The 12,351-nt window shown below is 41.6% G+C and overlaps 1 protein-coding gene across 1 annotated transcript in view; it reads left to right on the top strand.

The window, feature by feature from the left end:
* Nucleotides 1-12,351, top strand: part of SPHK1 (sphingosine kinase 1) — an 81,498-nt gene that overhangs the window by 45,675 nt on the left and 23,472 nt on the right. Inside the window, exons 2-3 of the mRNA XM_029600427.1 lie at nt 8,039-8,188; nt 8,662-8,756. Coding sequence (XP_029456287.1) covers nt 8,039-8,188; nt 8,662-8,756 — 245 coding nt within the window. The remainder of the gene's footprint in view (nt 1-8,038; nt 8,189-8,661; nt 8,757-12,351) is intronic.

Genomic DNA, 12,351 nt, shown 5'->3' with positions numbered 1-12,351 from the left:
AGTGGACATTAAAAAAAACAACCCCAAAATGCAGTCTTGGAGCGACATGCCTATTTATTGGATGGATAGAATTAACCTGCTCAAGATGAATATCCTGCCTAGCCTATTATATTGGTCTGATGGATAAGTTATTTGGAATCATAAACTGGCCAGGATTAAGTTAAGAGCTTGCGCTCTGTCGCTGAGCTATTGAATAAACTTTTGAATGAATAATGTGTGTACTAAAATTATTTTTAATAAAGTAAATACCTACACTACCAGTGGTGAAAATTTTTTTTTTATCATATATATAAATTTAAAAATATTAAATGGAGTCAGAGAAAGGTTTCATACATAGTGTAGGTGCCCCGCACCTCCGTAAGGTGAACTTATAATCATCAACCTTCCTCCTCCTCCTCGATGAACTTTTAACAATTATTTTTTGAAAATTTTTTTTATGTGAACTTGTGTTGTCCCTAACAACACCTAAAGGACTCTTCCGTGGCGATATGATTTTCAAATGCGTGACCGCAAAGATTTACTCCATACTACTCAATGAGAATGTCAATAAAGGGTATAAAAACAGACTTCCCCGATTTTGGTTGGTGTGTCCATCTTCTTGTAGGTTATCCCAACATGTTTCAGACAAGACTGCCTTTCTTCAGGGGATTCGGTGTTTACCAGAACCAACTTCACGGAGTCTGCAACCCTCTCCTCGACGGTTTCTCGATGTTGTGCCACAAGGCGATCTTTCTCTGTCGATCGCCGGGAAGGATAACCTAACAGGTGGACTGACTCCTTATATATGTGACTACTGAGGCTAAAAGCAACCAATGAGACACTTCAACATTGCAACGAGGTTGATGACGTTACAATCGGACCTGCGAGGGAACTCGCTCCAAGTGTTAGTAATGCGATGCCCGGACCTGAAAGAAGCACTCTGAGCTGTCAAAATTGTAAACAGCGGGAGCCCGTCTACAAATCTTAAAGGTGCAAACAATATTTTTTAGAGCGGAAAAAAAGCGAGGTGGTTGGCATGATCTCTATACTCTGCTAATCATTTACAGAAGGGTATTAAAGTTAAGCTCATCGTTCATGCCTCGGGGTACAGAGGTTTTCAATGTAAATATCCAGAAAGCTTCTCGTGTGTTGAGTAGCAATCGTGTGTCCCCACCGCGTGGTGAGGGATTTATTCGCTCGATAATCGTCCATTTTAAATCTGAAATTTTATGACCAGAATCCACTAGGTGTTGAACCATAGGTGCAGTGAGTTTCAATGTGGTAAACCGTGATTTATGTTCCCCGAGTCTTACTCGAATAGGTCTAGTTGTACGTCCAATGTATAACTTGGGACATGTGCAGATGATCGCGTACACAACATTATGGGACTGACAATCAGTGTTGCTCTTTCTCCAAATCTTATATCCTGAGAGTGGAACTTCCCATAGAACACCTGTGATGGTCTGTGTACACCAAGAACAATGGCCACACATTTGATGACCCACTAAGGGGTCCTCACTGTCGAGGCCATCAATCTGGGCATGCACAGTCTGGTCTCTGATGTTTTTCCCCCGTGACATAGCGAATGTAGGTGGTTCCAAAAAAATGTCATGCATGGACAGTATATGCCAATGTCTATAAATGGCTGCCTTTATTGTACTTGCTGCCGTGGATTGTTGCAAAACGCATGTCAACCGGGTTTCCTCCTTGTGAGGTTTGTATTGTAAAAGTGACGCTCGTGTACTAAATTTTGCTCTTTTGTAAGCACAGTTGACTGCCTTCTGTGGATATCCCCGCTGTTGAAATCTGCCAGCCAAAATCGCTGCCTGTATCTCGAAGTCCTTCTCAGTTGAACAAATTCTTTTGGCTCTAAAATACTGACTCACTGGGAGCCCCATTTTGAAGCTCCGGGGATGATGTTACGATCAGTTGATTTACGGTGGATGGTGGTATGGAGTTCTCCATTGACTATTGTAATCAGAACATCTAAAAATGTGATCTGATGATTTGAAACATGGGATGTGAATTGCAAATTTTCATCCAAAGTATTGATCCATTCTAAAAAAGCTTGTAATTGTATCTCTGAGCCTTTCCAAATCAAGAAAATATCGTCAATGAAACGATACCAGCACAGGAGGTGTTGCCACCAATGAGACGTATACACCCTGGTTCTTTCGAACTGGGCGACGTACAGGTTTGCCACCGATGGGGCGAGGGGCGATCCCATCGGGATACCATGTATCTGATGATAACAATTTTGACCGAACCAGAAGAAATTGTTGTGTAACACTATTTCTGCCAATTCTAGCAGCGTGTGGGTTTTAATCCTTTCTGTATCACTACGATGACCCAATGTGTTTTCCACAATTTCCAGTGCTGAGTCTTGCGGTACGTTGGTGTACAAAGAATTTATGTCCATGGTCGCCATAATGACTGATTGCCACTCGATATCCAGAGCTTCTAGGTTTCGTAAAAAGTGGGATGTATCTTTGATGTATGATAATGACTGTGCAACATATTGTTGCAAAAACGAGTCTAAAAAATTAGCAACCGGTTCCAGAACTGACCCATTTTGAGATACTATGGGTCTAATCGGCGGAGCAACTAAGCTCTTATGTATTTTTGGTATCGAATAAATCACTGGACGCCTGGGATATGGAACCACAAGGTATGCTTTTTCTTTAGAAGTGAGTCTTAAGTCACTATCAACCACGTCACGAACCATAGATTTCAGGGACTCCGTAGGATCTGTTGTGCAAGATTCTCAAGTCATCATCCCCGGAGCTTCAAAATGGGGCTCCCAGTGAGTCAGTATTTTAGAGCCAAAAGAATTTGTTCAACTGAGAAGGACTTCGAGATACAGGCAGCGATTTTGGCTGGCAGATTTCAACAGCGGGGATATCCACAGAAGGCAGTCAACTGTGCTTACAAAAGAGCAAAATTTAGTACACGAGCGTCACTTTTACAATACAAACCTCACAAGGAGGAAACCCGGTTGACATGCGTTTTGCAACAATCCACGGCAGCAAGTACAATAAAGGCAGCCATTTATAGACATTGGCATATACTGTCCATGCATGACATTTTTTTGGAACCACCTACATTCGCTATGTCACGGGGGAAAAACATCAGAGACCAGACTGTGCATGCCCAGATTGATGGCCTCGACAGTGAGGACCCCTTAGTGGGTCATCAAATGTGTGGCCATTGTTCTTGGTGTATACAGACCATCACAGGTGTTCTATGGGAAGTTCCACTCTCAGGATATAAGATTTGGAGAAAGAGCAACACTGATTGTCAGTCCCATAATGTTGTGTACGCGATCATCTGCACATGTCCCAAGTTATACATTGGACGTACAACTAGACCTATTCGAGTAAGACTCGGGGAACATAAATCACGGTTTACCACATTGAAACTCACTGCACCTATGGTTCAACACCTAGTGGATTCTGGTCATAAAATTTCAGATTTAAAATGGACGATTATCGAGCGAATAAATCCCTCACCACGCGGTGGGGACACACGATTGCTACTCAACACACGAGAAGCTTTCTGGATATTTACATTGAAAACCTCTGTACCCCGAGGCATGAACGATGAGCTTAACTTTAATACCCTTCTGTAAATGATTAGCAGAGTATAGAGATCATGCCAACCACCTCGCTTTTTTTCCGCTCTAAAAAATATTGTTTGCACCTTTAAGATTTGTAAACGGGCTCCCGCTGTTTACAATTTTGACAGCTCAGAGTGCTTCTTTCAGGTCCGGGCATCGCATTACTAACACTTGGAACGAGTTCCCTCGCAGGTCCGATTGTAACGTCATCAACCTCGTTGCAATGTTGAAGTGTCTCATTGGTTGCTTTTAGCCTCAGTAGTCACATATATAAGGAGTCAGTCCACCTGTTAGGTTATCCTTCCCGGCGATCGACAGAGAAAGATCGCCTTGTGGCACAACATCGAGAAACCGTCGAGGAGAGGGTTGCAGACTCCGTGAAGTTGGTTCTGGTAAACACCGAATCCCCTGAAGAAAGGCAGTCTTGTCTGAAACATGTTGGGATAACCTACAAGAAGATGGACACACCAACCAAAATCGGGGAAGTCTGTTTTTATACCCTTTATTGACATTCTCATTGAGTAGTATGGAGTAAATCTTTGCGGTCACGCATTTGAAAATCATATCGCCACGGAAGAGTCCTTTAGGTGTTGTTAGGGACAACACAAGTTCACATAAAAAAAATTTTCAAAAAATAATTGTTAAAAGTTCATCAAGGAGGAGGAGGAAGGTTGATGATTATAAGTTCACCTTACGGAGGTGCGGGGCACCTACACTATGTATGAAACCTTTCTCTGACTCCATTTAATATTTTTAAATTTATATATATGATAAAAAAAAAATTTTCACCACTGGTAGTGTAGGTATTTACTTTATTAAAAATTTTAGTACACACATTATTCATTCAAAAGTTTATTCAATAGCTCAGCGACGGAGCGCAAGCTCTTGATTGTTTTTGTTTAGTTCAGCAGTTCGCGGCGGAGGTGTATCTTTTGATATTGATCAGGATTAAGTTAAGTCAGCTATGGTTGAATAAGCAGCAGGTAGCTCTGACCCTGCCTAACCTTTGAATTTCTGACTGGGTCACCAGTTGGTGTATCCACAGGCCTGGATTTGTGGTCTGGATGCATCTTGACTGGCTCTAGAGAGGGAACAGGCAAATGTTGTGAGTTTGGCTTTATTACCCTTCATATCCCTAATCCCTCCCCATCTCCCTCTCCCCCCTCCCCCCCCTACTCACCTCCCCTCCTCTCCCCTCTGGACATACCATGTTAATCGCCTAGGACAAATCTCTGTTTTATGTATCACTAATATATTGTTTTTTTGTTGATTATATTTATCACTCTCCAGTTGTTATAGTTTAAAATCTGTCTTCCTTCTCCCATGTTTTTACGCTCCCTGATTAATGTAACTTTACCTTCTACCTAGATGTTAATTGGTTTCCCCCTGTTCTATTGTAAACCGGTACGATAAGACCTGGTCTTGAGTATCGGTATAGTAAAAGAAGTTAAATAAATAAAATAAATAAATGTGACTCTCCATTGTATCGTAAAGTTTGTAAGGGGAAGTCCAATCTTGGCGCATCCACTGCAGGTCTGGCGTCAAGTCACTTGTTTCCTTCAAATGGATGAAGAGGAAATCCCTCCCTTCTATTGTAATTCGCATGGAAGGAGTAAGATTTGATTTCATTGGTGCATTTGTGGGGAGAAGGGGAGGGGATGGAGTCATTCCAAACCTTGGTGGAAGACTTTGACATTGTCTTGGGAGTTGCAGGCTCAGTCTTGGCAGTTGCATCAGGTTTTAATGGCACGGATAGATTTGGAAAGTCCTCTTCAGCCCTTGAATGGTACGGAGTCTTTTCCGAGTGACCCTGGTGTGCGACGAAGAGAGGTTGCACTTATTTATCATGGCATTTTGCAAAGCAAATATGGCACAGTGATTTCTTAAAATCTTATTGAGACTTGGAATACAGACCTTGAAGTGGCTTTAGTTAGTAGAAACTGGAAAACTATATGGACAACTACTCATCATATATCTGTGCAAAGAGAGAGGCCTTGATGTTCAGACTACTACCCAGAACTTTCCAGATACCATTTTTCTACTAAAAAATATACCCCAATTCCAGTAACGTGTGGTGGAGGGGGTGTGGGGACGTTGGCACCTTCAATCCCTGTCAAGCACAGACCGCTGCTTGGGAAGTTATTGTTAGCTGCTCAATTTACAATTGCCACGTTCTGGAAAACTAATTCAAATTTGAATTATTGGCATGCTCAAATACAGGAAGTTGCAGACAATCGAGCGATTGTTCTTTGACCAAAAAATGCACGATTTAAATTTGAACGAGTATGGGGACCTTATGTGGAGTATCGTAAGCACTAAATTATCACCTCATAATCATCACTATATAAAAATAAAAAATAAATAAATATATTACACAGCTGACTGGTGATTGTATGTTTGTCTAAGTTTGTCAAATTTGTTATCTGAGAACATTTTCTTCAATTATGTTATCCCTAAAAATGGTTTAAAGAGTAAAAAAAAAAAAATTTGTTAAATAGAATCAACATTTGTGAACCAATTAGAGGTATAGTTAGTGGGAGACAGATAAATGCTCTTAACAAATATCTTTGAATTTTGTAGGGTATTTTTGTCTTGGATAGGGCAATTATATCACCAGGTGGGATCTCCGGGTTTCTTGAGAGGGGTAGATAGACACACATCGATCTAGGGACAGTAAATGACTGTGGAGGGGCATAGAGATTTCTCAGGCAAAGTGATAGCAAGCTATTAGGTCGTTTGCACAAATGTTTAATGCCAGATGTATTAGCATATCATTTGCTTACTGCATTGACGTTAACATTTTTTTTTTTTAGTGCCTGTGTTGAACTATGCTCCAAGTTTCAGCACACATTTTTAATGCAGGGTTTCTTACACTGGTCCCATGGTGATGCTTGGCAGACATCACGCTCACGGTTTTGCACACTGTCGGAAGAAGCAGTCGATATAACCACAATCCTCTACCTTCTGCTTTCCTATTAATCCTTTCATTGGAAGTTGAACTGACCTATTTTTCCTTTTCTGTTTTGTCATCCTTCTGGCAAACACCTCATGTTCCTCACAGGGCAGCTGATGTGACTCATTACATCCAGGGGTGGGGCACACACGCTCCATTATGCTACAGTATTTTGATTTTGACAGCTTCTAAATTTAGTGTCACCAATAATCTGTATGACCTTGCACAGACTTCTTGTTCCTTTAGATTTCCTCAGTGCTGGGCTACCTAGAACCAGACAGCAGTACTCCCTGGCAACGCCTGTACAGGCTGGAGTTGCACATGAGAACGATCTTTTTTTTTTTTTATTGTGTTTTTAAAACTTGTTACACACAGAATGCATTTCTGCACGTGTACACATTTGTACTTGTGCAATAATGATTTGATGCACACATGTATGCATGCAAAGTAATGAAACAAAATTGCATATCCCTGGAGCACACAGAAGAAGCAATACAATTAAACAGTGACTAACAGGCCAATACAGTAAAGTTCACAGGAGCACACTGTACTGTATCGACCTGTTAGTGAGGTGAAACTCATGTGTCACCCAAACCAGCTGAGCAAGTCCTGCTCGTTTCTGTTTCATTTCAACTCTGGAGTATGAGTAGTATCTCTAGGGAAAAAAAAGCTAACTACAAAATAGAGGACCCCTGCTGGGCAAGTAGCTGATTGCTAAACAGGACATTTTCTTTTTTTTTTTATTTTATATTTATTTATTTTACTTACAGGTTTTGTTCCCAAACCATGCCCCTAAAAAAATAGACTTGTAACAATACAAAATGAGGATGGTGATACCTTTTTATTGGACTAGGTTAATATATTTCTTGACCAGCTTTCAGGAGCCAACCCTTCCTTCCCCAGGTCCAACTGGAATGAGCAAGAGAACATTAGCAGAAAAATAAATTGGACTTTTTTTTTTTTTTTTTTTAAATAAAACTCTGTCCTCTTCTCTAATAGTAATAAAAGGTTTTGGAAGCAGAGAAACATCCAAACTTAGGTTAATGGAAGCCCTGTATGTTACTATTTTTTTTCTGCAGAAATTATTATTTTGTTATAGTGTATTTAATGTTTCTTTCTGTGGACATTGTCATAAGATGCTATTTACAGTATCTAAACATTTGTAACTGGGCCCAAGTGAATTTTTAGAAGACAATGTAATGGTGGTGGTTCTCCATGGGCCTAATTCAGACTTTTTAACCAGAGCTTATTAAAAGCATAGGACTTCATAAGTATAATTTTTTGTAATGATGGTGTTTCCTGCATTGATATTACAGGACGAAGGGAGAGAGAAGCTGTTAAACCAACTGCTGTGCTCCCCCCTCTCTTGCCTGTTCATTCCCAGATATAAAGCCTGGTGGATTTTTAGTCACCACCTTTTCATGTTTTCTAGGTGGAAAGAAAAAGCAGCAGTAGAATGTCATTTTTTTTCTCTCTTCCTTTTTAATTAGAGGGGCTCTACAGTTGCTTGCCACAGCCCAGGCAGCTGTTGGTGTTGGTGAATCCCCATGGAGGAAAGGGCGAGGCCCAGAATCTTTTCTACTCTCAGATCCTGCCCATGCTAGTCGAAGCCAATATAGGCTTCAACCTGGTGGTAACAGGTAAGGCACTGCAATTTTAGCTGGGTTACTGCCATAAAGGTGATTGCTAACTTTAACACATAGGGGGCCTCTGGTCTGCAGCATCTAAAAGTGTGCAAAAAGTTATGCACAGGCCTTTGGAGGACGGAGACAAATATGAGCTTAGAGTGGCTAAGTATCCGTGTGGCAGCATGAGGAAAAAATACTGAAAAGAAAATGTCTTGAGGGAGGTGTGCATTTAGGAAACTCAAGAGTTTTGCAGAATTGAGACTACTGTGTACAAGCAGAGCACCAAAGGACACGTAACTGCAGTGGTGGTCATGAAAACTTATTTTGGATAAGCAACTCATTCTAGAAGGCTGTACACCCTGCATACTGTTTGACTAGGCCATTTTAGCTTGGGCCCACTGCCACTGAACAGAAGTGATAAACCAAGCAACTACCACTTACTCTCCTCTTTGTCTTCCTCTCTCCACCCCACCAACTCGGACCAGACAGACAGAACCAAGCCCGTGAGTTGATGAGAGATGAGGACCTGTCTCGATGGGATGCAGTGGTCATCGTGTCTGGGGATGGTCTGGTATATGAGGTAAGGCAAGTGCCTCTCGGCACAGTGACAGGGGATGCATTTAAATTTTTCTTCTTTTCCAAATGGCCATGGGCCAGAGCTGAACCAAAATTATGCAACAAGTCTACCACATGTTTGCCCAGCATGAAAGTAGGTTATTTATTTATTTTTTTGCAAGACTGATTTAGGTAAATTTTGGTAACAGGTACAAATGTAACAATCAGCTACAGGCCATGGTGGGATGTTTACATTTTATATACCACCTCTTTCCCGATCTGGATTTAGAATAAGGTTGCCTGAAAATGAAGGAAAAGCACACAGAGCTGGCATTTGGTGGATTCAAGTAATATAAATGGAGTTGCTGTAGCCGTGGAAGAATGTCAGTTTCCTTCAGCACCCTTGTTTTACATTTTCTAGTGTAGGGGCTACACAAGCACAGCTCCACAGCTACTCAAGACAAACTAGCACAGTTCTGATGCCAAAACACCAGTGCCACATAATACAGGCTGGAACTTGGAATCTCATTTTCTTTTAGGGCACATCCCATAAAAATCAGTTTTTCTGTCTTACATGCCATAGGTAGCATCTCAAAAATAGTCCCATTTTTTCGTGGCACTTCCCCTAGTTTCATAAAGCATGCTTGGTATTTAGCGCAATGGAGGTAATTAAGTCACAGTGCTTGAGGTTAGAAGAGAGCAGTATACTCAGCAGTCACTCCCCTCCTCTACACACCAAGCCTATTACAAAGATATAAAAAAAAAAAAAAGGCCCAGCTGGTGTTAAGATGTGTTAGGAGTGGGGGCTGCCATTTTAATCCACTTGAATACACAGATGATGCGTTAGGAAATCAAGACTGGATGAGCAGCTCCTGCCCTTATGAAATATGGTTGCAAACACCAATGAAGAAATCATGTAAATTCTGGGGCTGGACAAGCTTCTTCCTTGGTGAGTTGGAATAAAATGAGCTCCTTACTAGTAAAATGCTCTGGGTTCTAGCAAAATGGAGAAAATGAAGTTATTTTTCCACAAATACATTTACACACTTAAAAAGGAAAGAAGATACCCAATGCCCACAGAAATCCCATAACACTCAAGTGAACAGAAAGCTCCTTCTGCTGGGAGATTCAGTCTTCAGGGGCACTAAGGGGGAAATAAAAGTTAAAATGCATAGTAGGAACCTCAGCTGCTAGACATGCAAACCAAAAAGTCAGTGCAATTAAAGAAAAAAAAAAGTATGAAGTGGATGTTAGCCATCTGGGGCGTAAGGACTGCACTAGAAACAGCATCCAAGTAGTAGAGAACTTTCCAGACTCCAGGGACGTAGCTTGCCACATGCCAATAGGCATCGCTACAGCGTGGCAAGAGGTAGCAGGTGCCACCCCAATACATGGGATCAGGCAGGGATAAACTAAACCCCGATCGATAAGATGCAACATCTCCTCACTGGCAGCAGGAATCATTTTGAAGCCTATCATCACCTGTTGCCGTGAGGACAATCCCGCATCTTAGCGTGAAACTAGCCCCATGGCAGCAGATTATGTTCCTTAAATGCAACTTCTGATGCCACCCATGACCCAGTGGACCCTATGCTGCTGGCAGCTGAAAAAGGAGAGAGGCCTGGCAGATTGCTACGGTGCCCATCCTGCAGTAGCTGAAGAGACAAGGGACCTGAACCGGTAGTTGCCAGCATTCCCCATCCTGCTGGCAGCTGATAAGGTCCAGAAATGAAGGCTGGGGGAGTGTGTACTACAGAATCTGCAAGAAGTAGAGATGATGGATGCCTTTCAAGGGGCTCACCTTGTTGATGGAATCCACAAGGGGGAAGAGTAATATTGGACTTGGTGCTCACAAATGGAGATAGTATATCTAATGTTCAATTAGGTGCCCATGTGCACACCCATGATCAGATAGTAGGGTTTGATATAACAGCCAAGAGGGAGGGAAGGCACACAAAGATGAAAATCCTGTATTTCAAAAATACAGACTAATAAAATGGTAACATACCTCGAGGAGGTGCTAGAAGGTCGAGAGGAAATAGGTGAAGTGGAACAAGAGTGTGCCAAATTGAAGTAGCTCCTTTTAAAAGGAACAAACTTTTGTCAAAAAAAGTAAATAAGTAAGAGAAAAAGGAAACATATGTTCTCCTAGGTTGAAGAGGAGACAGAAAATAAAAACAAAAATAGCATTCATGAAGAACAAAAGACCCATAAAGGGAAGATTATCTGGTGAAGCTGAAGGAGACTGGGAAAGAAATCCTTATTGCAAAAACTTAAGCAGAAGAAAAGATCGCCAAAGAGGTAAAGTATGGTGACCAAGCATTTTTCAGATGGAGGAAGGTCAGAGGTAGCACTCTAGGACTAAAAGGATATCTGAGTCCTTGTGTGGCGAAAGATGAGGGAAAAAGCAGAAATATTAAACTACTTCAGTTCGGTGTTCACTAAAGAAATCATTGGAGATGGACTGTTGCTGGTTGGCAAGAATATGGATGAGACTGGGCTAAATAAATCCCCATTTACAGAAGTCTGTTTTGGTGGAACTAGCAGAACTGAAAGTGGACAAGGACCTGGACCCAGATGAGATACGCCCAGTATACTGAGGCAGCTCACAGAGGTGCTGGTGGGTCTGTTGAAGGACCTGTTCACTAGATCCTTAGAGAGGGGCAGTTATGGAACGAGGGAGCAGGCTAGAAATTACAGGCGAGGTAGTCTTACTTTGGTGATGGGAAAATTAATTGAGACTGTTAAGGAAAGGATAATGAACTACTTACTATCTAATAGGTTACAGGATCTGAGGCAACATAGTTTTACCAGAGGAAGATCCTGTTAAATCTGATTTTTTTTTTATTTGGCAACTAGAAAACTATATCAAGGAAGAGTAGTATTTGGATTTCAGCAAGGCTTTTGATTTGGTGCCACTTAGGCGGGTCATGAATAAAATGAAAAGCCAGGGAGTGGGTCCCCAGGTGGCAGAATGGATTTCAAATTGTCTGACAGACATCAGTAAGTAATAGTAAATGGAAACTATGCTGAAGAGAGAGGAGTGATAAGTGGAGTTCAGGTGCTTCTGTTCAACATCTTTGTGAGCCAGAGATTAGAAGGTAAAGTTTCTTTTTGCAGATGACACTAAGATCTACAACAAAGCAGATGCACCAGAAGAAGTAGAGAAAATGAGAAGAGACCTAAAAGCTTGAGAAATGGTTGAAGGTTTGGCAGCTGGGATTCAATTCTAAGAAATACAGTCATGCAATTGGGGTACAGCAATCTAAATGAGTTGTACATGATTTTGGGGGGGGGGGAGGGGGGGGCAAACAACTGATGTACACAGTGTGAGATACACACCTTGGGGCAATTGTTTCAGAGGATCAGAAGGCAGTGAAGCAATGTGACAAGGTAGTAGCTAAAGCCAGAGAGATGCTGGGTTGCATAGAGGCATAACCAGCAGGATAAAGGGAGGTGATAATGCCCCTGTACAGGTTATCAAGGCCTCACCTGGAGAACTGTGTTCAGTTTTGGAGACTATCTCAAAAAGGATAAGAATAGAATGGAAGTGACCTAGAAAGAAGCAACCAAAATGGTGTGGTGTTTGCACTGGAAGACTTGTCAGATGAGACTTAATG

Source organism: Rhinatrema bivittatum, chromosome 4 (assembly GCF_901001135.1).
Source record: "Rhinatrema bivittatum chromosome 4, aRhiBiv1.1, whole genome shotgun sequence".
In the NCBI taxonomy this organism is placed as follows: Eukaryota; Metazoa; Chordata; class Amphibia; order Gymnophiona; family Rhinatrematidae; genus Rhinatrema; species Rhinatrema bivittatum.
This window is presented reverse-complemented; position numbering and strand designations above follow the sequence as displayed.